Here is a 25,973-nt window from a genome sequence, read left to right on the forward strand (position 1 = left end):
GGCGGTTCAAACCCACCAGCCACTCCTCGGAAGGAAGGTTGGGCAATCCTACTTCCGTAGTGATACTGCCTCGGAAACCTAAGGAGGGGTCGCTATGAGTCAGGGCTGACTCGATGGCACATAACAACAACAACAACAACAATGGCTAATGGTCATGAGTATATCATCATGTGTTTGTTAGCTGCCTGAATGTCTTCTTTGCTGAAGGGTCTGTTCATGTCCTCTGCCTATTTTTTAATTGTCTTTTTGTTGTTAAGATGTTGAAGTTTTCTGTGCATTTTAGAGATGTTTGTTTGTTTATATATGTGTGTGTGTGTGTGTGTGTGCATGCATTTGTCAGTTATGTCACGGCCCTAAATTTCTCCCAGTCTGTGAGTTCTCTTTTTACTCTTTTGGTAAACTTTTTTATGTGCTTACCAAACCAAACTCACTGCCATCCAGTCGGATCCTACTCATAGCAACCCCTCTTTGGGTTTCTGAGCCAGTATCACTACAGAAATAGATTGCCCAACCTTCCTTCTGAGGAGTGGCTGGTGGGTTTGAACCACAAGCCTTCTGGTTAGCAGTCAAATGCCTCAGGCACTAGTCCCAGTTATCTATTTTGTCTTTTGGTGTTTGTTTTTAGTTATACTTGATAGTGTATTTATGCCCTGAATTAGGGCCCCAAGTTTATCCTTACATTTTCTTTCATGGTCTCTATGGTTTTAGGTTTTACATTCAGACCTTTGACCCAACTTGAGTTTGTTTTTGTATATGGTATGAGATATGGGTCCTGTTTCGTATTTTCTGCAAATGGATATCCAGTTTTGCTAGTACCACTAGATCTAGAAAAAAATTGTGATTGAATTTTTATTAACATTGCAATACATATATAAATTAACTTTGGAAAGATTGCCATTTTCATTATCTTAATTCTTCCTAACCAAGAACATGCTGTTTTTGATTTATTGAAATCTACTTTTGTGTCTTTTAGAAACTTTTTATAGTTTTTCTCTTTTGGTTTTGGTAATTTCTTGTTAAGTTTATGCCTACGCCTTTAATTTTCTTTTTCTCTGTACTACATGGGGTCTTTCATTACTTCTTATTTTTGTTTGTTTGTTTATATATGTGTGTGTGTATGTGTGTGTGCATGCTAGTTATTTCTTTCCCCACCTTCCCTTTCTCCCTCTCTCTATATGAATATTGTGGAATTTAGTAGGAGTCCCTAGGTGGTATAAACAGTTAAGCACTTGACTACTAGCTGAAAGCTTGGCAGTTCAAACCCACCTAGAAGTGCCTAGGAAGACAGGCTTGGTGATTTGTTTCTGAAAGGAAGCAGACCCTGTGGAGAAGCTCTATTCTGGGAGCTCTGGTAGCGTAGTGCCTAAGGCACTTGACTGCGAACCAGAAGGCGGTGGTTCAAACCCACCAGCCACTCCCCAGAAGGAAGGTTGGGCAATCTACTTCCGGGTGATACCACCTCGGAAACCCAGGAGGGGTTGCCATGAGTCGGGTCCGACTCGCTGGCACATAACAACAACAACAACAACATTCTGAACACATGGGGTAACCATGAGTTGAAATCAACTTGATGGCAAATAACAACAACGATTGTATAACTTAATTTTATACTTGCTTTTTCACTCTCGTTATTTGCTGTAGTTTTTCCATTAATCCCATGATCTTTTACCACATTGCACTGAGCACTTTTAGTTTTGCTAGTTGTTAGTCTATCAGATAAAAGGATTACTTGGCAAGGGGCCTCCTTGGTCAGAATGAAGTTCCCTTTTGTTCACCATTTCCTTGTTATTACTCAGCACTGCTGCAATGGAGGTCTTGAATTGTTTTTCTGAGGCTCTCTTAGACTGTTAGTCTTATTCCAGGTTCTCCCAGAAGATCCTGAGATGAGTATCTGAATGCAAACAGGTTATTTGAGAAGTGATTCTAGGAAACCTTGATAGGAGAGAGGGAAAGTGAGAAGAGATAAGGAAAGAATGCAAATAAAGGTTCCCTTTTCAAGGAAGTTATCACTGCAGACGGCTGGAGCTATTACTGCACAGAGAGCTTTGGGAGACTGTATAGAGCATGCCTCAGAGTTATCCAACCACAGGGCAAGGAAGCCAGAGTACTCACCCACCAAATCCCTGTCTATCTTTTGGTGAGGATTACATTCCAGGCATTAATGACCACCCAGCTAGTAGGACAGAACTGGGATTTAAACTTGGAGTGGCCACCACTGTCTGCTCTAACCAGTAGCTGAACTGGGGGCTCTGGAGTCATCAGCATGAATCCTGCTCAGAAATTTTCTGGCCTAGTTTGCTCATCTGTAATTGGGGATGATAATAATACCTACCTCATAAGGTTATTGCGAGCATACCAAAAAATAGATACAGATGTATATCTATATAGATATAGATATGTAGCTGTAGGTGTTGATGCAGAGATAGGTGTAGACATAGATGTTGGTGTTGGTGTTGGTGTTGGTGTCAGTACAGATATTGACGTTAGTGTAGATGTTGATGTAGAAGTAGGTGTTGGTTATTGTAGGTGTAGGTGTTGGTTTTGGTGTAGATGTTGATGTTGGTGTGAATATCAGTGCCTGTGCTGATGTAGGTGTTGGTGTAGGTGTTGGTTTTGGTGTAGGTGTAGGTATCCATGTTCTCATAGATGTTGATGTAGACATACATGTCAGTGTGGAATAGATGTAAGTGTTGGTGTCAGTGTCGTGTTGATGTAAGCATAGGTATAGACTTATAGATATGAATGTGACATGCTCTGCCCAGCACACATTGAGTGGCCAATCACTGGGACCTGATGGATCATTAAGTTGTAGGGCTTCACTGAAGAAGCCTATGAACCTAAATTACTCTCACTTCCATGCCTCCTCCATGTAGTCCCTGTTACCCTCTCTGTCCTCAAATCCATTCTCATTTGCCTGCTCTTCTCAGGTGGGTGTTACTTTTTATCCTCTCATGAAATATGTTAAAGTCTTACCCTTACTGGCCTGGTGTGACCTGCCCCTTATACCACCCAGAGAAACCCCTTCCCTTCCCTTTCTTTCCTTTCCAGTTTCATTGACACGCTTAATTTGATTTCATTCTGTGGTACAGCATCATCTTCTCTGCATTTTGGAGTACGTTGGTCCTTCTGCAATGTTCCTTCCTTTGTGCCTGTCTCTTCCTTTGCCATTCTTAGAACCTGTGTGCTATGGTGGGGACATTCCCCAACACACAGAGCAAAGACAAGTTCTAATAAAATCAGATTGGTGGATTAAATGCTATTAGATTGCTCATTATTGCAAGTTAAAATGATGATTCCATTTATTAATGTCATTTAAATTGGACACTTAAGCTCCCTGTGGGATTGTGTCTTGCTAAAGTGTCAGGTGACAGGGCCATTCTCAGAATGGCAGAGGATGGGTTGCCAGAGGAAGATGAGTTTCTTTAAGTGGGTCCTACTGTAACTCTGTGTACATGATGGTGTTTTGGGGAATCCACTCTTTCTGTGTTTTACCAGTTATAATTTGGAGACAGTTGCCTGAAGATGCCCTTGGGGTTTATTGACCATATTTGGAGGGCACAAGAGGATGGAGCAAGTCACAAACCATATCTGAGCTTATAGGAAGCTAGACTAGATGAATGTGGCACCTACTTCTGTGGATGAGTTTTCTGGGACCAGAAGTGTCTCTGCGACACTGTTATGGGCATTATCTTAGTTGTCTAGTTCTGCTATAATAGAAATAGCCCAAATGGATGGCTTTAACAAACAAAAATTTATTCTCTCACCGTTTCGGAGGATAGAAGGATGAATTCAGGGTGCCAGCTACAGGGCAAGACCTTTGCTGTCTGTTGGCTGTGGGGGAAGGCCCTTGTTATCATTCTTCCCTTGGGTCTAGGAGTTTCTCAGCACAGGGATCCCAGGTCCAAAGGACATGCTTTACTCCCAGCTCTCCTTTCTTGTTGGTAAGAGGTCCCTTTTCTCTGTTCTCTTCTTTCTCCTTTTATCACTGGTAAGATGAAAGGTGATACAGCCACACCCCAGAGAAACTCCCCTTACATTGGATCAGGGCTGTAACCTGAGTAAAGGTGCTGTATCCTACCCCAGTCCTCTTATAACTGATTGACTGATTGCATCATATCACATCATGGGGGATGATTATAACATTACATAATTGACAGTGAGAATCATGGCCCAGCCAAGAGGCACACATTTTGTGGGGACACAATTCAATCCATGGCAGGTATCTTTGTTCATCTTTGGAGAGGACGTGGCAAATGTGGAGATGCATATTTGATCAGACATGTTCCTTTGCTAATTCTGTAGGCAGTAGTCCTAAGCACAGTGATTAAACTTTAAACTAGTTGCTGTTGAGTCAACCTTAACTGATGGTAACCCCATCTATATCAGAAAACCATAAGGTTTCCAGTGACTGATTTTTTTAGATGTCTATCACAGGTGTTTCTTCTGAAGCACCTCTGGGTGCCCTTGAACCTCCAAGCTTCCTATTAGCAGCTGTGCACATTAATGATTTCCACCACCCAGAGACTACCTGGTTGGACTTCAGGGCCATTCTAACAGATTTGTTGGGGCATGGGGAGGGCCTTCAGTATTCTGAAGATTGGATACGAGTATCTCCAGAAGAGCTGAAGTGGAAAGAGGCAGGTATAGTTACTCCCATAGACGAGCCTACCTGCCACTTAGAAATGGAAGGAAATGGGAAGGTTTTCAATGCAGACTTGTAAGTGGGAGACAAATACCATCAGCTGACAGCATTGTGACAAGCGTGCAGAGCTGTTTCCCGATTGTTTTAGTCGGTGCAGACTTAAGGAGGAAACCAACACTGACACAAACCAATTGCAGTGATCGGGAAACAATGAAGTGTTGGGAGTAACTGTTGAAAGTCTATAATTTCCAATGGAATTGCTGTTTAGTCATCATATTGCTGCTGAATGACATCGGCGGGCTGGGTGGGAGCTACAATTAGCTGCTGTCACCCTGGCATGACTTTTTTTTCCCCTTACAGACAATGGAATATTAAGACATCAATAGCACCATACTCTGTGCCCAATTGTGAAATGGTCCATTGTTCAAAGGAAATAAGAAGTCGGAGGCTCTTGCCCCAGGCCACAAAAAGGGAGGGGGAGCTGATCATTTTCTCACCTCTGCTGTAGAGAGAATCCTGTAAGCCAGCTCATATCAGAAACAGTCACTTCATTTGCCTTATTTGTGTGAAGAGCTGTCCCACCTTGGCAGAGAGTGAAATGGAGTGACTCGTGGTTGTGCAGAATCATTTGGCATTGCTTATTCTGTGCTGAGCATCCAGGGGCAGAGTAAGACAGAGCTGGCCATGGGGTGGGCAGTAAGCTGTTTGCTTCTAGACAGTTTCCCTTGGAAGTTAGATCTACCCATGCCTGCTAAACCTTGACTTTGGAAGTGGTTTACCAGAGCCCTTGCCCATAGCTGTCTGAAAGGCTTAGTTTTCTCCTTCCTTGGTGTTCCCAAACCAAGAACATATGACCACACGTAACCATGTTGCTCTCTGTGGCTGATGTATGAATTCTTTTTGGAAAGTCCATGGTTCTTTCTGTTTGCTCTTTGAAATGGTACAAAACAGATGTCCCATTCTCTTAGCAAGCTGGAAATGATTTTAAGATACTGAGGCTATGGGCCCAATAGATGAATTTACCTGGCAGTATCTGAGCCTTCTGACAGTTAAAGCCCAAATGGGAAAGAATCAGGTACTTAGCTCACTTGGGAAGGACTGGAGATGGTGTTCCATATCTAGCAATAATCTAAATGCAGGCTGTGAATCAAGAGCATTTGGCCTCCACGACTGGTTCTTCCATTGGTCTGTTCTTAACATAGTCATCTAGCGTCTGCGTTGAACTTATTTATTTCCTAATGCTGGGTGATGGATTAAAAGATGTGTAGAAAATCCTTCTACAAGAGATAAGCTGTTGCAGGCGACCACAACCCCCCCCCCCCCGGGCTCTTTTTGCTTTCTCTCTCTGTTTTGCTGACTTTTCAGGGCATAATGTAAGCCCCCCACATCATATATCCTGATTAGATGGTGGGTATTACTAAGGGGATGTTTTTTAGTCCTATCACTGACACATTTAATTCATTAGATACCAAATCCACAAGCAAATTTTGGCTGGCCGTAAAACACGGTTAATCCAGGGAGCTGCAATGAAAGGTGAAAAATTATGGTCCCGCAAATGTGGAATATTGCTTTTCTGTAGAGACTTTTACTGGCCTGCAATATCTTTCTTCATAAATTTCTCTTCCGCTTGGTTCTGTTGGTAATTTAACCATTTGTTGTTTCCAGACCACAGAATGGCTCTATGATACTCTACAACAGGAAGAAGGTGAAGTACAGGAAAGATGGGTATTGCTGGAAAAAGAGGAAAGATGGGAAAACGACCAGAGAGGACCACATGAAACTGAAGGTCCAGGGAGTGGAGGTAAAGATCGGACAAGGTTCTCTTGTTGCCCAAATGTTGTATCCTGAGCTGAAATAGAGAATGGAATGCTTTGAAGTAATGTGATACCAGTCCCCTCTGCCAACAGAATTTCTGATTTGCTAAGATCTCATGTTTTCCCTCCTAATTTCTTACCCTATGGTCTCCATTCAAGTTTTCAGTGAAGTTGGATTTAACTAAAGTGCTCATGTCCTAGGGAATCATTGGTGTATAGATTGAGATTTACAAGGTTCCTGCAGACTCATTCTATTGTGTTTACCACAGAAGAGTCTCTGGGTGCATGGAGAGTTTGAAAGTTGCAGAGGCCAAGGAAGATAGCATGTGGTATAAGCAAGCTCCCTCTTGAAGTGGCATCAGGGTCTACCTCTGCCAAGTGGTTCATCAGGAGCTGGTAATTCTCCAGCCAGATACTGGCTTCCCTCCCTCGATGGACAAACCCTTCCATTCCCCTGAGTATTTCAAGTTCAGAGAGCATGCACTTGTTAAAGATAATAGCATAATGAGGTGTGTGTGATTTTTGTAGGGCTGGGGTAGAAATGGTTGCTGCTGACAGCATCTTGGAGTCTTGCACACATGTTGGGGTTTGGTCCTTGGGTAGAGACTGTACCATGGTGCAGGCTGATTTTGCTTTAGTTCCAAATACTCCCAAACACTCCCCACTGCCTCCCTGGACTGTAATCCTTGGGCAACTACTGAGAAATTCCCTCAGTTTCTCTTCTCCATCCTCCGATGGCCTGGCTGTGCATCACAGAAGTAGAGGGAGAGGATATAAATTGTGTGAATTGTTGGCCGGCTAGTTGTGAGCACCCACTGCTCTGCCTTCTCACTGACCTGGGTGAAAGAATCTTTCCCAGAGTCTGGCTGTCTTGGGCCAGGACCTGAGAAGCCTGCGCATGATCTACTTGGTATTTCTAATGGGTGGAAGAGAGGCACCCTGGAGTCTCTGGGTGTGCTGGGCCCTCGGGCGTGCCATGATTGATCGCTAGGACGGTAAGCCCACTTGAGCTCAATGGATTGCCCTGCCATGCTGACATCTTTTGTGACGCATTTTGTCATTATGACTTTTTCTATATTAATCATGTGCTTTTATGGCTGTTAAAAATAGCATCAAATGGCTTTTATTATATTACCCTACAGAGAGAGATAACTTTTGTTTATGTTTTTTTTTTATTTGTACCTAATAACAATGCTTTATGACAATGAACAAAGGCAAGCCTCTGTACAAGAAAACTCTAGTTCCCTACCCTCTCCTGTGCACAGTGTTTGCACAGCAGGATTTAATTGACTGCATGGAACATTAAAATGCAGATTACCACGAACATGCTGCTCAGAACCACCTCTAGGACTGTGACCATTGATTGTGCAAATATATTAACCACTGTTGCAGGAGCTGAGGGAGGCCAGGTTCTGCTCTTGGGGAGTGGGACACTTATCTCCCACAACAGAGTAATCGGTACAAAGTGAGGAGAAGCATGAGTGGGGGGTCAAAGAAGGAGGAGCTAGGTCACTGGGACTGACAGCCTGCATGAGAGGCATTCACACCAAAACTGCTCTGCTGTACCTGTGGGTCCCCGTGTATCTCATCTTTAGTAATACGTAAATCAGAAACTTTGGGTTGTAAGTAATAGGGCAGAATTCTTCCTCAGCAGTGGCTCAGAAGCCCAGGGTAAAACATAGCCACACTGTTCATTTTCTCCCCTTGTGTTGTAAATTAGAATTGTCACAGAATGGAATCAGAATGATTTATGGCTATTTTTGGGCTGTATTTATGTTTGGAGTTATTTGTGGTCCTCATGCTTACAGACTAATGAGTAGACGCATGTGCGGGGCAGGAGGGACCCTTTGGACACGGAGGAGGGAAACGTGCTAGGCAGTGAAGGGTTTCCAGACACTCCAAGAAAGGGTCTTGGAGAAGTCTGGGGCTGTGACAAGACGAGATTTGTTTTCAGGTTCTTAAAGACAGAAGGCATTAAGATAGAGTGTTGTGTTGTTATGTGATGGCCTTCCCATCAAGCTCAGGGGCCACAGGAGTTGGGCAGATTAGGCCTGGGCCACATGGGAGGTGGGCAGCTGAGGATCCTCCCTGAAAGAGATGTCCTATGAGTCAGGTAGCAAATATTTATGGTGTACCTACTCTGTCCAAGCCCTGTGGTGTCAGCAGAGAAAATAGAAGCCAGCTGTGTTCTTTGCCCCCATAGACTCATGATCAAATTGAGGACACAGCCATGTCCATGTTGTTCTTCAGTGCCACCTAGTTGATTCCAACTCATAGTGACCCTGTGTGAAAAAGTAGAACTACTCCACAGGGTTTTCCAGGCTGAAATCTTTACAGGAGCAGATCATTAGGTCTTTATCCCACAGAGCAGCTAGCTGGGTGGGTTCGAACCAATAGCCATTCATTTAGCAAACCACTACACCAACAGATGTCCCATTAAGGTAATTAATGGATCTGAGAAATACACAAGCCTTAGCTTTTATAAGTGTCCTGGGAGTTCAGAATGGGCTGGGATTGCTCAGGGGAACTTCCCAGGTGAGGTGGGACATTAGCTGAGTTCCTAAGGTTGGGTAGCATTATGTATGTATGTGTAATGTACATGTTGTTTTGTTGTTAGTTGCTGTTGAGTCAATTCTGAGTCATTGCAACCCCTTGTGTGCAGAGTAGAACTGCCCCATAGGGTTTTCAAGGCTGTGATCTTTTAGAAGCTGATTGACAGGCCTCCCTTTCAAGGTGCCTCTGGGTGGTTGGAAGCACCAACCTTTCAGCTAGTAGTCAGACACTTAACCATTTGTGCCACCCAGGAACTCTGTTGTATAGCTTTCCTTTTTTTCACTTTGCCCCTTTTAACTGTTCCTTACTATTCCACTGTATAAACACTTGAGCCATTCCCCTATCTGTGGACTTCTAATTCTTTCCAGTTTTTCAGCATTGCAAGAATTGCTTTGATAAACATCCATGCGCATGTCTGCTTGCATGCATGTGCAGCCTAGGCTTGGGATTATTGAATTACGAGGTAGAGGTATGAGCAAGGGCCCTTGGGTGATACAAATAGTTTGTGCTCAGCTGTTAATCTAAAGGTTGGTGGGTTGAACCCACCCTGTGGCACTGAGGAAGGAAGGCATGGTGATTTGCTTCCATAAAGACTGGTGTTTGGTGATGAGGCATTGATTCCAACCCATAGCAACCCCCTGTGACAATGTAGAATTTCCCCACCGAGCTTTCTTGGCTGTAATCTTTCTAGTAGCTGATCACCAAGTCTTTGTCCCACAGAGTGGTTGGATGGGTTGGAACCACCAGCTTTTTGGTTAGCAGCAGAGTGGCTAATCATTGTGCCACTAGGGCTCGTAACAGCCAAGTAAATCCTATGGAGCAGCTTTATAACACATAGGGTTACCACAATTCTGCATCAACTCAGTGGCGAAGGGTGTTTTGGTTTTTTTTGAAGAATGAGCATTTCCGTTTTACTCAGCACTCCAAAGTGGCTGGACACTTACAAGCCCACCAGCACAGGGGTTTACTAGTTCCTCCAGACCCGCTCACACACCAGTGGATGAAAAATGGCACCCTACTGGAGTTAAATTGGAAATTTCCTCAATTGTCAGTAGGGATGAGCACCTTCTCATATTAATGGAAGTCCTTTGCTGTGAATTGTCTAGTATGGGATTGGATTGTCTACCATGGGCATGATTTGTAGACAGCCCAGCAGACAGACTTCTCAGGCAAAACAGCACTGCATCTTGCCAGCATTTCTCTTGCAGTAGCTCTGATCTGGACTAGAGGCTGGAAAGATGAGTGGGCGTGCTCTGGGACTGTGGGCGCTTGGTCTTTTCCACCTGGGAAATGGTGATGGGGATGTGCACTGGGACTTTGCATCTCATAGGAGGATGAGGTTTCTGGGTTTGAACCTGGCTTACCTCTCCAGGCAGGTTCAGAGTTGGGCAATTCCCATTGACTTAGTTACCCACGTCATGCATGCATGGCACCAGGCAGCCGCCCCTGCTTCTCAGTGAGGCAGACAGTGAGTCACACCGTTTTGGCTCTATGATTTTTCTACCACCTGAGCTGGTTTCCTCAGTTCAAGGGCATGATAAAGATATTGGATCTACCATTTAACATGTAACTTGCTATAAGCCTTCCCCCAGGCCAGGAAAACATTCAACCCTGTTCACAGAACAGCTCAGTGGTATAGCTGCTTTTGTTCTCTCTGGCTGGGGCCCTAGATACACAAGGCAACTCAAAGGCACATTGATTTTCTCAGCCAGGCACAGGATGGGGGCAGCTGCTTTTGAAGCTGATGAGCTGTTAGTTCCGTGATTGGTTGCCTTGTCTGTAAGCCAAGGAGAATCCAGCTCAGTCAGCTCTCCAATAACACTGGGCTCCATGGTCAGGAGGTTAGGCATGACAGGGGTTGTCAGGGAGGAAAGAGAAGGTGGCTGTGATGTTGACAGTTTTACAGATGAAATCTCAATATATCTCAAGTTGTTCCCCACGCAGATTTATGCCTGCCTATGCGATACCTCAAATGATGGAGGGAATGTGGGGTGGGAGAATTCCTGAGAGCAGACAGCCAGACCTCAACCATACCATGCCTCCAGTATGGCCTCAGCTAGGGGTCTACTCAGCTGGCTGAATCAGAAAAAGTTGATGTTTTTCTCTGGGTCAAGCTAGAGGAGTAACTTCCAAGTTCACAGCACTTGTCTCTAGCCCCACAGGCTTTTCCGAACCAAAAACCAAACACACTGCATCGAGTCATTTCCAACTCATAGCGACCCCTCTTTGGGTTTCTGAGGTGGTATCACTACGGAAGTAAATTGTCCAACCTTCCTTCTGAGGAGTGGCTGGTGGCTTTGAACCACCAGCCTTCTGGTTAGTAGTCACATGCCTTAGGCACTACGCCACAGGCTTTTAGGGCTATCTTATTTGGTCCTCACACCTCCCAGTTTGGGAGTGTTGGGGTATCTCACAGAAGCCAGGCTAGCTCCTGGCTATCTGTCTCCCCAACTTCTTCACTATTGGGTTCTGACACAGATAGGAGACCACACACTTAGTATAGGGACAGTCATAGGCTGATGAGTCTCCTATGTATTAGGTATGTTTATCTTATTTAATCTTCATAAAAAATAACCATGGAAAGTAAATACTATTATGCCTATTTTACAGATGAAGAGGGAGCAGTGGTGGTTCAGTGGTAGAATTCTCACCTTCCGTGCAGGAGATCTGGGTTTGATTCCTGGCCAATGCACCTCACATACCACCACCACCTGTCTGTCATTGGGAGCTCTGGTGGCAGAGTGCCTAAGGCATTTGACTGCTAACTGGAAGGCTGGCAGTTCAAACCCACTAGCTACTCCTTGGAAAGAAGATTGGACAATCTACTTCCATAGAGATACTGCCTCAGAAACCCAAAGAGGGGGCACTATGAGTTGAATCAACTCAATGGCAATGAGTAGAATGAGTTTTGTCTGTCACTGGAGGTTTGGATGTTGCTATGATGCTAAACAGGTTTCAGCAGATCTTCTAGACTAAGACTAGAAAGAAAGTCCTGGTGATCTACAGCTGAGAAATCAGCCTATGAGAACCCTGTGGATCACAATGGTCTGATCCCATTGTGCATAGGGTTGCCATGAGTTGAGGGACCAATTTGAAGGTAGTGGTTCAAACCTACTAGCTATTCTTCAGAAGGAAGGTTGAGCAATCTACTTCCATAGTGTTACTGCCTTGGAAACCCAAGGAGGGATTGCTATGAGTCAGATCTGACTCGAAGGCACTGAGTTTGGTTTGGTTTTTGGTAACAATAACAACAACAGCAATATAAAAGATGAAGAGGCTGAGCCTCAGAGAGAGTCTCACTTTTGCCATAAATCAACTGAAGAATTGATATAGCTCAAACCCTCATTCATACATCAGTTGCTTCCTAAGCACTCAAGTGAGAACTGCTCTTTTTTTAATATCATGTGATCACATATGTATTAAGTACATGCTCTTCATTTAGTGACCAGTTGCAGAATGCTTTCTCTCTGCTGGCATCGTGGTGGGTATTGGGGATACAGTGATGCTAAAAGGAGATGTGGTTTCCACTCTCATGGGGAGACAGAAGTTCACAGTGCTTGTCTCTGGCCCCATGGGCTTTTGGTACAGGCTGGTGATGCTGTGACGGAGGAACCACAAGGCCCCCTGTGGGACATGTAGGAGGGATACCTAAGACAGACTTGGCCTGAAGGAAATGACATAAATGTAGGCAACTTAGAAGTAATGGGAGCTAGTCAGGCAGCAGAGCTGTTTATGTTGCTAGTTGCCATCAAGTCAGAGCTGACTCATGGCAACCCCATGTGTAACAGAATGAAATGTTGCCCGATCTTGTACCATCTTCATGATCATTGGTACGTTGTGGTGCATTGTTGTGACTCTTGTGTCAATCTGTCTCATTGAGAGTTTCCCTCATTTTTGCTGATTCACTTCTGGACCTAACATGACGTCTTTTTCTAGTGATTCGTCTTGGATCAAACAAAACAAAACAAAACTCACTGCCCTTGAGTTGATTCCAATTCAGCCACCATTGGGTTTCTGAGGCAGTAAATCTTTATGGAAGTAGACTGCCCCATCTTCCTTCCATGGAGTGGCTGGTGAGTTTGAACTGCCAAGCTTCTGGTTAGCAGTCAAATGCCTTACACACTGCACCACCAGAGCTCCTTTGGTCTTGGGTAGGGATGGGAAATGGCAATGAACAATGGCAGAGTCTGTTGAAAAATAGCTAACTTGACTTTAAGCAACATGTGGCCAGAATTTCAACATGTCAGTGTTCCTCCCAGTGCTATCCAGGTCAGATGTTTGCCTCCTAGGGATGAGACTCTGCTGTGATCTAAGGTGCACATTGGTCCTGACCTTGGGACCAATGGACTGTCATTGTGCAGAGGCTGGTGGTTCCATTGCATGGCATGTGGGTAGCATGGACAAAGCCATCTGTCTGCACCGAGTCTGTTCCATGATGGATGGGAAACCTCTGGTCTGGACCATCTACCTGGCAGAACCATCAGCCATTACCCCGACTGGCATTTTCATCAGTGAAGAGAAAGTTCATCTTAGTTTTCTGACCTGCTTGTGCTGCCTAAAAAGAATGAAGAATCCCCCTGACTTCTTGATTAACTGCCCTAGAGCTCAAAGCTTGTCATTAGAATGGCAGTGATGATAACAAGGTTGTGTGTTTGGACGCAGCCTCATCAGAAGAGGTGTTCTTTATTTGGACACTTAGACCACATATTAACAAAAAAAGGAAAGGGGGGAAAAAAACCCACATCTTTTCAAAGCAGGAATGATATTGTAGTTACTGCATTAGGAATTAACAGGGCATGAAATAACTGTCGGCCTCAGGGCAGTGCCAGATCATTTCAGCTCTGCTTGCAGCCATAAGATAAATTGGTATCTTGCTTGTAGCTGATGGGAAATATTTAAAATAGCCAGCCATAAACATGTATAGAGCCCAAGTTGAGTGTGGGAAACAGCGTTGAGGAGATAAGAGGAGGTGAGCTGGCTAATGAAATTGTGGGAACAGAGGTTCAAGGAGGGCATGGGCTGCTGCCATGTATTTTTAAAGAAATGTTATTGTGGCACAGTATACATAACATAAAATTTGCCATTTTGATCATTTTAAGTGGTAGAATTCAGTGACATTCATGCTGTGCAACCATCTTTCTTTCCAAATTTTTTTTTTCTATCACCCCAAATACAAGCAATAACTTCCCATTTCCCAGTTGCCCCAGCCCCTGGGAACCTCAAATCTCCTTCCTATCTCTATGTGTTTGCCTATTCTAGATATCTCATACAAGTGGGATCATAAAGTATCTGTCCTTTTATGTCTGACTTATTTCACTCCGCATAATTTTTTCAAAGCTCATCCTTGTCATTGCATGCATCAGAATTTCATTTCTCTTTATAGTTGAGTCCATTATATGAACAGACCACATTTTGTTTATACACTCATCCATTGATGGGCACTTGGTTTGTTTTTACCTATTGGCAATTGTGGATAATGCTGCAATGAACATTGGTGTGCAAGAATCTGTTTGAATCCTTGCTCTCAATTCATCTAGGAGTGGAATTGCTGGGTCATGTGAGGAACTGCTAAATTGTTTCCCACAGTGACTGCCCCATATTACATTCCCACCAGCAGTGCTCAAGAGTTGTGCTTTTTCCTCATCCTTGCCAACACTTGTTAAGTTTAATTTTTTTTTTTTTTTTTTTTTTTAACTTTTTGTTGTGATTTAGGTGCAATTTTGTTAAGTTTAATTTTTTTTTTTTTTTTTTTTGACAATGGCCATCTTAGTGGGTGTGAAGTGGGAATCTCACTATGGTCACTGCCATGTACTTTTGTGTAGAATTTGTATTTTTTTTTTGTTTTTATTTATTTATTTTTTATTAGGGTTTGGGTGAAGAAAAATTTGTATTTTTTACTGTTAGTAAGCCATTATGTATCTTTGGCCAGTGGGCATGTTACTTTACTCCACTCCCCTTCAGATTCACCTCATGTTCACTTGACTATACTGTATAATGTTCCTCATTCAGAGCCTGTTTTTTTTCTTCTCCCATTTGTAGATCAAGAATGTCTTGACCTTGCAACTTCCCATCTTTCCACATCTGACTGTTCCAGAGTTTCTTACCTGATCTTAACCAGCTAGAAGTAATTACTTCCTTCTCTTAATTGCTATAGCACTCCATAGCTTTCTTTCTATTAACTTTGCCCAGTTCAATAAAAATATACTAGGCATCTAGTATTTTTTTAGATGCAAAGGAACCTGTATCTGGTATCTGATACTAGGTAACTCTGCTGTGAGCTGCCAGTGAGTGGGCCCTTGACTCACGGCAGCTCCGTGCACAGTGGAACGAAATGCTACCCGATCCTGCACTATCCCTATGACCTGTTAGAGATTAGACCATTGTGCTCCGTAGGGGCGTCACTAGCTGATTTTCAGAAGTAGATTGTCAGGTCTTTCTTCCTAGTCTACGTTAGTTCGAGAGCTCCACTGAAACCTGTTCAGCATCACAGTAACATGTAAACCTCCACTCACTGATGAGTGGTAGTTGTGCATGATGTGCACTGGTAGGGAAGGTGAGAATTCTACCAGTTAACCACCACCACACCCAGATAACCTGTTGGGCTCAGGTTATGGAGAGGCAAACAAGACATAGAATCATCCTTAAGGAATATACAGAATATACAGAAACATAAAACTGGTCATTTCAATATGTTGTGGCAATTGCTTGAACAGATTTTAGAGTGTTCAAATGAGCTTGTTTTCTCCCCTCAACTAAAGGCAGGGCCTGGCTCAGTACAACCCACAGAGCCTTGCAGGTACCAGAATGATCTGCTGAATGACTGAATGCTTCCACAGGTACCACCTCATTTGATCTTTATCCCAACCCTGCGGCTGAATCACGGCAGATGTTTTCATTCCCATAGGTCACACATCCGGGACTTGAGCCAGATTTCAAATTCAATTTCAAATCTAGGGTTGCCTCTTCTGTCTGATACCAAGTGCTGGTGGACCATGGCAACCTTATCTCATACCATCTCTGATGGAGAGAGTCAGTTTGTTTAGCCCCATCTCTGAGGATCTCCCTTGGCTCTCCTCAGACTTGTAATCATCTGGATTTTTGTGCAACATTCTGCTAGTAAACTCACAAGTTAGATTTTAATTTCCTGTTACCTGGATGTGTTTTGGTAGAATCAATTCAGGAGCTCAAATCCATAGACTTTCCTTAATTTCTAATTACTTAGCATCCCTGGTGACATGTCTCTACCCAAATCATATAATTAAAAATTTAACTTAATAAATAACATTAAACTAGCTACATTTTGAAGTTGCAACAGCAGATCTTTTTGCTTACTTTCCACTGGACTCACAGAGGCCCAGCCAGGAGGTGGTCTTGCTTCTCATCCTTAAGGCTCCTTCTTCCTGACCAGCCATGTAACAACAGCAACGAGAATGATGACATCTTTATTGAACAAAACAATTAGTGAAGACCTGGTCTGGTGCTCCTCACTGTATAAGCATCATCTCATTTAATGACTTTGAAATACCCCTATTATGTTGTTGTTATGTGCCATCGAGTCAGCCCTGACTCAAAGCGACCCCTCCTTGGGTTTCTGAGGTGGTATCACTACAGAAGTAGGATTGCCCAACCTTCCTTCTGAGGAATGGCTGGTAGGTAGGTACTGTTATTTTTCCTGAGGTCCCTGAGTGGCACAAATGGTTACACTCAACTACTAACCAAAAGGAGCTCTGGTAGCATAGCGACTAAGACACTTGACTGCTAAGCAGAAGGCTGGCGGTTCAAACCCACCAGCCACTCCTCAGAAGGAAGGTTGGGCAATCTACTTCCGTAGTGATACCGCCTTGGAAGCCCAAGGAGGGGTCACTATGAGTCAGATCTGACTGGATGGCAAATAACAACAACAACAACAACACTAACCAAAAGGTTGATAGTTCGAACCCACCCAGTGAGAGGAAGGTATGGGATTCTACTTCTGTAAAGATTATAGCCAATAAAACTCTATGGACCAGTTCTACTTTATAACACATAGGGTTGCCATGAGTCAGGATCGACTGAATGACAATGGGTTATTATTATCCCCATTTTTGCAGAAGATATAATTAATTTCAGAGAGGTTAGGAAACTTACCCAATGATACCTAGCTAGTCGGTAATAGGGCCAATATACTTTCCCAGGTCTGTCTGATTCTAAATTTCCATTTTCCTAATCATTATATCACAGTGGCTTCTAAAACATCTCAATCCCTAGAAGGTATGTGCTCTTAGTATGTATAGTTCAGTGAAAATGGTGACATTCTTCACTTGATGTCAACAATCTCATTATTTCTATTCAACTTGTTTCACCAACTTTGATTTAGACTCCCTGCTCTCTGGTCCTCTCATCTGTACCACAGATTTCTTGCCAGTTTGGTGTCATATATATCACCTTACATGTATCTTACCGATTGAGTTAAGCTGTTGTTCAGTCCAGACACATGTTCTTGGTATAAAAGTTGTAAGACACAGGAAGGACCCACCGTTGCTAAGGACAGAAAGCCCTTCTTGAAGTTAGTCAATGAACCCAAGTGCTGCCAAGGCAAAGGGCTCTCTTTCTCCCCCTGGAAAGTGACTCTGGGGTGCTTCTCAAATACCAAAGAGCTAGGACTGCTGGGAGCCCAGGTATGGTGTCCTTGGAGATGCTCCCTCGAGGAATGCAGGCTTCCTGCCAGTGGGATTGGAGAGCAGCTTGCTGGCTCAGGATGTGCCAGGAAGATTTTGAAGGAAATGTGTTCATAGTTTCTGCCTCCTTATGTCTCTGGTAGATTACAATATGTAAAATATTTTGTAAGTTTCTTTTTTTAAACTTGATTTAAGCCTTATTTAGCTAGAAACTCCCTGATGAAGGTAGAACGGCAGAATATCAATTTGGTATGCTGAACTTGTATTTAATTATTATCATAACAGTCCCTTAACATCATTGCAGATTAGCCCACGAGGACATGTATGGAAATTTTAGCATATTCAATTATTATGCAAACCCTTGAATACCACTGTCAAAATTCACCAAGGGCCTTTCTCTGCTTGGGCCCCAACATCCCGCAGACACAAAGTTAGATGTCCCCCAAGCCACACAACCTTGATATTTGTAAGCATAATTTATGGTCTCCTCCAAAAGCTGGGGATGCATTTTATCATGATATATGTTTCTCCCCCTTGGTAAATGACCAGACATGGTTGTTTGCGTTGGGTAAAGGATATCTCTGGCTTTTGCTTGACTGAGTCATAAAGTATTGATCTTCTTTGCATCTTTCAGTTCCCTGATATTGAGGAGGAAATGACTGAACCAGTCTGCATTTTAGTAAGATCCCAGGTGTCTGAGTATCCTAGAACTGATATAACATAAATACTACAAGTGGGTGGCTTTAGAGAACAGAAATGTATTTCCTCACACTTCAAGAGGTTGGAAGTCCGAATTCAGGACACCAGCAGTAGGGAGGCACTCTCTTTGTTGGCTCTGGGAAAGGTCTTTGTCTCTTTCAGCTTCTGCAGCCCTTAGTTCCTTCACTGTCTTCCTGTGGCGTCTATCTTCCCTAAAACCTGTTGCCATCAAGCTGGTTCTGATTCAAGGTGAGCCCATTTGTTACAAAGTAGAATTGATCGATAGTTTTCTTGGTTGTAATCTTTGCAGAAGCAGATTGGCAGGCCTTTCTTCATGACAATGTTGGGTGAGTTTGAAATATCAACATTTAGTTGAGTGTTATTGCTGTGTGCCATTGAGTTTATTCTGACTCATAGTGACCCTACATGACAGAGCAACACCTCAACATAAAGAAAACAAAAATCCTCACAACTGGACCAATAAGCAATATCATGATAAACAGAGAAAAATGAAGTTGTCAAGGATTTAATTTTACTTCTATCCACAATCAATGCCCATTGAAGCAGCAGTCAAGAAATCAAACAGTGTACTGCATTGGGCAAATCTGCTGCAAAAGAGCTCTTTACAGTGTTAAAGAGTACAGATGTCACTCTGAAGACTAAAGTATGCCTGACCCAAACCACAGTATTTTCAATAGCCTCATTTGCACTAGCTGAAAGCTGGATAATGAATAAGGAAGACCTAAGAAGACACACAAATTCTTAAAGTGTTCCATATTTTTAAAGGAGCTCTGGTAGCATAGTGCCTAAGGCATTTGACTGCTAACCAGAAGGCTGGTGATTCAAACCCACCAAACATTCCTTGGAAGGAAGACTGGGCAATCTGCTTCTGTAGAGATACCACCTCGGGAACGCAAGGAGGGGTCACTATGAGTTGGCACAGACTTGACGGCAGTAAGTTTAGTTTGGTTTTAGAAGAATTGATGTATTTGAATTGTGGTGTTGGTGAATAATATTGAAAAGGCCATGGACTGCCAGAAGAACAAACAAATCTATCTTGGAAGAAGCATAGCTGGAATGGTTCTTAAAAGTGAGACTGACCAGACTTTGTCTCACCTACTTTGGTCATGTTGTCAGAAGGGACCAGTTCCTGGAGAAGGATATCATGCTGGTAAAGTAGAGGGTTAGCAAAAAAAGAGGAAAACCTTTAGTGGGATTGATTGACACAACGGCTACAACTATGGGCTCAAGCATGACAATGATTGTGAGGATGGAGCAGGACCAGGCAGTGTTTGATTCTGTTGTACACAGGATCACTCTGAATTGAAACTGATTTGACAGCACCTAACAACAACACAACAGAGTAGAATTTCCCCATAGGGTTTCCAAGGCTGTAATCTTTACAGGAACAGATTGCCTGGTCTTTTCTCCTATGGAACCACCAATGGGTTCGAGTCCCTGACCTTTGGTTTAATAGTTTGTGCAAATTGTTTGCACCACCTTGGGACTTTCTGTCTTCTCCAGTATACACTTCTCTCTGTGTCTCATTTGTTGTTTGTATAACTCAGAAATGATTAAGTTTTGAACACATTCTACAGTGATAATGGCCTCATTAACAAAACAAAGAAAACACTATTCCCAAATGAAATTACATCCAAAGGTATGAAACCAAAAACCCTGTTGCTGTCAATTCCAACTCATAGTGACCCTATAGGACAGAGTAGAAGTACCCCAAGTATGTAATCTTTACAGAAACAGACTGCCACATCTTTCTCCTGTGGAATGGCTGGTGGATTCAAACTGCCAGCCTTTTGGTTAGCAGCCAAGTGCTTAACCACTGTGCCACCAGGGCCCCTCTCCACAGGTACAGGAGTTAGGATTTCGGTACATATTTTGGGGGATACGATTCAATCTAAGACATCAGGTGATTCATATGCACAGGAAGCACTGACATACACCATCCTCTTGTTTCTGATAACATCCTGCCTGGGTACCTCACTAAAAGCAAGTTTTTTTTTTTTGTTTTGTTTTTCGTTTTTAACCTTATCTTAAGAAAAGCATCCAGAGGAAAATTTCACAAGCTAGTCAAACAATCCATGACTTGAATCCCAGTGCTTTTAAAAAAATATCTAACTGAAATCTATGATTATGTGGTTTGAGCCTCTTATTCCTTATTCTGCCCTTGGTAGTGATGGGTAGAAAAAAGCAGCTTTCTGAGATAGAACACACTAACTAACTATGACTGAACAGTTTCTCAGCCTTCTCCTGTCTAGGTGAAATAGTCCTGTTCTTTCACTCTTCTTCCATCAACAGGGGCCATGCCTGTGTCTTTATACCATTGTAGCCCAAGCTTAGCATGGAAACTGGTACACATTTGGTGCTTAATAAATATTTTTTGAAATAATGAATGAAATGATGGTTGAATGGGACCCAATTTTCAATATCAGAAGTTGGCACACTTGTTCTGTAAAGGGCCTTATAGTACATATTTTTGGCCTCTTGAGCCAGATGGCCTCTGTTACAATTTCTCAACTCTGCCACTGTAGAGTAATAGAAAACATGGGCAATAGCCAATGAATGGGTGTTGCTGTGTTTCAATAAAACTTTATTTACAAAAAACAGCCTTGGGGACAGATTTGGACCATGGGATATAAGTTGCTGACCCCTGTTCTATATTATGGCACCTGTTTCTCGGAGGAGTGGGGTGCTATAGTATCTAGTGATAGATTATTGGGAGATTTTCAAGGCCTTGCCTCAAACCCTCTGAGCACTGGTTTGTCTGAGTATTCAAGCCTGCAGCCTGATAGGGGTCATACTTAGCTTTTATTTCTGCAACGAATTAAGACTTTCATTCATGATATGCTTTATTTTCACATCAGACACGGTGTTCTTATTCATGTTTGTTCTGGTGAGGTTAGAGTTTTTCGTTTTATATATATTTTAATGGCAATATATCCATGTGGCCGGGGGAACAAACCAGTGCAGAGAAATCTCATCTTCTTTTTCCTGGTCCCTTCAGACCTCTGCTGCCAGTACAGCGCTTTGTCTCTCATCTCCATTCACCTGGGGCTGGATCAGCAGGTACCAGTCCCCTCTCTCTCATCCTCATTCACCTGGAGCCAAGTTAGGAGACACTGGCCCCTACTCTGTTTCTTAAGTTTGATAATCTGTTGAAATTACTTACAAACTATACAGAAAGGGCTATTTTTAATCCAGTAGAAAAAAAAAAGGATACAGACGCATAGGGTGAGGTCCAGGAGCAATCTCAGTGCAGTTTCAGTGCCTCCAGTAGACATGGTTACTCCTGAGAACAGATGTTCATTCTCTCCACCCAGGAAGCTCTGCTGAGCCTCACTCTTCCAAAGCCTTTATTGGCATTGCCATGTGGCACGTGGCCATAATAGGTCATCTCCTGCCTCCCTGAAGCTTGGTCAGTATCAAGCCCCCAGTTCGTCCCTCTTGCTTGGGTTGGCCCCCACTCATTGGCCTCAGGTGTGGTCCTGCCAAATTGTTTACTGCAAAGGGACTTCACACCTCACAGTGGCATACTTACTGGTCCCATCATAAATTGTCCTCAGCCTGAAAAAGTTAGGCAATTTGAAAGGGGGAGCAGGAAAATGTTTTGTTTCTCCAAAGAGCCCTGGGCACTGCTCCGTGGCATTGAAGAGAAGGCTGGACAAAGCCCAGTGACATTCCCTGGACTTCCTTGTCCAGTAGGGCAGCTCAGCCAGGCCTTGCTGAGACCAGGGAGCTTAAAAGCACCAGAATCTCATGGAATAGAGAAAGGTGAGCCCTCTCCATCTTTAGGTGTGAAGTGATTTGAAACAAGTCCAGACATGTTTCATATAACAAAGTCCCCCTAGAATAGTGCCTATAGGAGAGGGTTGCAGATGTTATTTGTCCAAGTTTAAGTATTTACATGACAGCGAGAGAAAACTGGAGACTCTTACTTTCATCTTTGCTGCCACAATTTATATACCGCTTTATGATGGATGCGAGAGGTAGACATTTATTACAAAAGTGTAAAAAATGTTGACTCTCCACGAATTGATTAGTTAGAATTTACTTTATTAAATATTCTAGGTGGCATGTGATGAACTGAACCTACACTGGGTTTGGAGCGAATGATTCATGTACCTGCAGTGGTGATAAGGAAATCAAAGACGAGGCTTGCCATTTCAGAGAAGAATACAGATTATTATTAAATCTGGAATGGGTCTCCCGAGAAGCCTTCCTTAAGGGAACACACGTATCAATAATTTCTTCTCCATATGAGAATCCTAATGTTTCACTTATGGAAACATAAATTCTAAGCAACTGGCTGCAGGTTTTTTCCCCCTCTGTTGCCTTACATTTTTTCCTCCTGCATGATCTTATTTTATATCATAGTTAGGAAGCAGCAGCATAGTCCTTTCATCTGTCTCCATGGCTTTGTTTTCCCATCTCTAACATCCAACGGCTAAAAGCTCTGCTGAGCCCTACGTGGTTCAGCACCTAAGATCTTTATTTATGTATTTATTTATTTTTAACTTTTTATTGTGATTTGTATGAAAGTTTTCAGAGCAAATTGATTTTCCATTTAACAATTCATTTACATTTTGTTTCGTGACATTGATTGCAATCTCCACAGTGTAACAGCACTGTTTTCCCTTCCTCCCTGTGTTTACCATTCCCATTTGTCCTTCTTTCCTCTCCCTTCCTGCCTTCTGAACTTTATCCCTGGACAAATGCTGCCCCCTTGATCTCCTGTGGTTGATTGTTCGAAGGAATGTGTACCTCCCTGGTGTTACTGATCATCTTATAAATCTGTATTTTATTTGGCTAAAAGTTGAGCCACAGGGATGAGCTCAGCAGCAGTCCTGAAGGATGTTGAAGGGCCAGGGTCTCTGGGGTCCCACCAGTCTCTTTCAGACCAGTAAGCCTGATTCTTTTGTTATGGTTTTGAGTTTTGTTCCACATTTTTCTCCCACTCTATCCAGAATCTCCTACTTTGATTCATTTCAGAATGGTCAGCAGTAGTAGCCAGGCACGATCTAGTTCTGGTTTCAGGGTTGTTGATGCTGGGGTTCACATGGTGGTCCATTATATGAACCATTATACTCATCATATGACTATATGATAGAGAATGTGGCATCAGGATTGGAGGAAGACTCATTAACAACCTGTGATATGCAACCTGGCTTGCTAAAAGTGAAGATGACTTGAAGCACTTGCTGATGAAGATCAAAGTCTATAGGCTTCAGCATGGATTACACTTCAATGTAAAGAAAAGGAAAATCCTCACAACTGGACCAATAAGCAACATCATGATAAATGGAAAGAAGATTGACGTTGTCATGGATTTCACTTTACTTGGATCCACAATCAACACCCATGGAAGCAGCAGTCAAGAAATCCGACATCATGTTGCACTGGACTGCTCCAGTGCTCTGCTGCAAAAGACCTCTTTAAAGTGTTAAGAAGTAAAAATATCACTTTGAAGACTAAGGTGTGCCTAACCCAAGCCATGGTATTTTCATTTACCTCATATCCATGTAAAAACTGGACAATGAATAAAGAAGACAGAAGAAGAGTTGATGCCTTTTAATTGTGGTGCTGCCAAATAATATTGAAAATACCATGGACTAATGGAAGAAGAAACAAATCTGCCCTGGAAGAAGTGCAGCTGAAATGCTCCTTGGAAGCGAGAGTGGCCAGACTTCATCCTTCTATTTTGGTCATGTTTTCAGAAGGGACCATTCCCTGGAAAAGGATATCATGCTTGGTAAAGTAGAAGGTCAGTGAAAAAGGGGAAAACCCTCCAAAAGATGGATTGACACAGTGGCTGCACTGATGGGCTCAGGTATAGCAAGAATCATGGGACTGGCACAGGACTGGGCAGCATTTCATTCTTTGGTACATGGGGTACATGAGTCAGAGCTGACTTGATGGCACCTAACAACAACAACAGCCTCTAGTTAGTGATTTATCCTCCCTTTTCCCTCTACCCCTGGTAACCTTCAAAGAATGTTTCTTCCTATGTGTGTGAACCTTTTCTCAACTTTTTACAGTGTTGTTGTTGTTGTTGTGTGCCGTCAAGTCGGCCCCGACTCATAGCGACCCCTCCTTAGGTTTCCGAGGCAGTATCACTACGGAAGTAGGATTGCCCAACCTTCCTTCCGAGGATTACAGTAGTGATCTCATATAATATTTGTCCTTTTGTGATTGACTAATTTTACTCAGCATAATGTCCTCTAGGTTCATTCATGTTATGAGGTATTTCACAGGTTCACTGTTACTCTTTAATGTTGCATAGTATTCCATTATATGTATGTACCATAGTTTGTTTATCTCTTCAACCATTGTTGGGCACTTAGGGTGTTTCAGTCTTTTTGCTATTGTGAATAATGGTGCAATGAACATGGTGCGCATATATCTGTTTGTATCATGGCTCTAGTTTCTCTATGATATATATCTAGTAGTGGGATTGTTGAATCATATGGTATTTTTATTTCTAATTTTTTAGGAAGTGCAGTAACATTCTTTCACAGTGGTTGTATCATTTTACAGTCCCACCAGGAGTGTGTAAGGGTTCCAATCTCTTCACACCCTCATTAGGATTTTTTATTTTTTCAATTTTGCTATTAATGCTGGGGTGAGATGATATCTCATTGTTGTTTTCATTTGTATCTCTCTAATGGCTAATACCAAAAGGTGTCCCCCAGTCCCCCATCCCATATGACCTCCTCTAACTTCACAGGGAGGGAGAAGGATCAAGATCAAAAGCCCAAGGCTGATTCTTATGGCTGATTCCTGTGAGGCATAGGTCAAGCATGCCACTACCCTCCAACCTTTATACCAATTCTGACACCAACTGTACCTCCCATGGCATTCTCTGCTTCTCTGCTGGGTTGAATAATTCATAGCAATAACCACACAGAACTCACAGACAATACTTATGATTATGGGGCTTGTTAGGGAAGGCATTCATCGTCACAAAGAATGTTTCAAGATCTGCTCTGAAGTACAATGCATACAATTGTATCTGTGATACAAAAATATCCATATGCCTATAAGGGAGACCAGTTAATACTACTATTATTTAAATTTACACACCAACCACCAAAGCCAAAGATGAGGAAATTGAAGATTTTTACCACCTTCTGCAGTCTGAAATTGACCAAACATGCAATCAAGATATATTGATTATTGGTGGTGATTGGAATGCAAAAGTTGGAAATAAAGAAGAATCACTGGTAGTTGGAAAATATGGTCTTCGTGATAGAAATAACACTGGATCACATGATAGAATTTTGCAAGATCCATGACTATTCATTGCAAATACCTTTTTCAACATAAGTGACAGCTATATATGTGGACTTCACCAGGTGGAATACACAGAATCAGATCAACTACATCTGTGGAAAGAGGCAATGGAGAAGCTCAATATCTTCAGCCAAAACAAGGCCATGAGCTGATTGTGGAACAGACCATCAACTGCTCATGTGGAAGTTCAAGTTGAAGCTGAAGACAATTAAAACAAGTCCATGAGAGCCAGAATATGATCTTGAATATATCACTCCTGAATTTAGAGACCATCTGAAAACAGATTTGATGCATTGAACACCA

At 42.8% G+C, this 25,973-nt stretch overlaps 1 protein-coding gene across 1 annotated transcript in view; it reads left to right on the top strand.

Moving 5' to 3' along the window:
• Nucleotides 1-25,973, top strand: part of CAMTA1 (calmodulin binding transcription activator 1) — a 1,273,846-nt gene that overhangs the window by 675,821 nt on the left and 572,052 nt on the right. The window contains exon 5 of the mRNA XM_042781184.1: nucleotides 6,308-6,443. Coding sequence (XP_042637118.1) covers nucleotides 6,308-6,443 — 136 coding nt within the window. The remainder of the gene's footprint in view (nucleotides 1-6,307; nucleotides 6,444-25,973) is intronic.

The sequence above is a fragment of the Orycteropus afer genome, unplaced genomic scaffold (assembly GCF_000298275.1).
Source record: "Orycteropus afer afer isolate SDZICR_OR568_19922 unplaced genomic scaffold, OryAfe1.0 scaffold00094, whole genome shotgun sequence".
NCBI lineage: Eukaryota > Metazoa > Chordata > Mammalia > Tubulidentata > Orycteropodidae > Orycteropus > Orycteropus afer.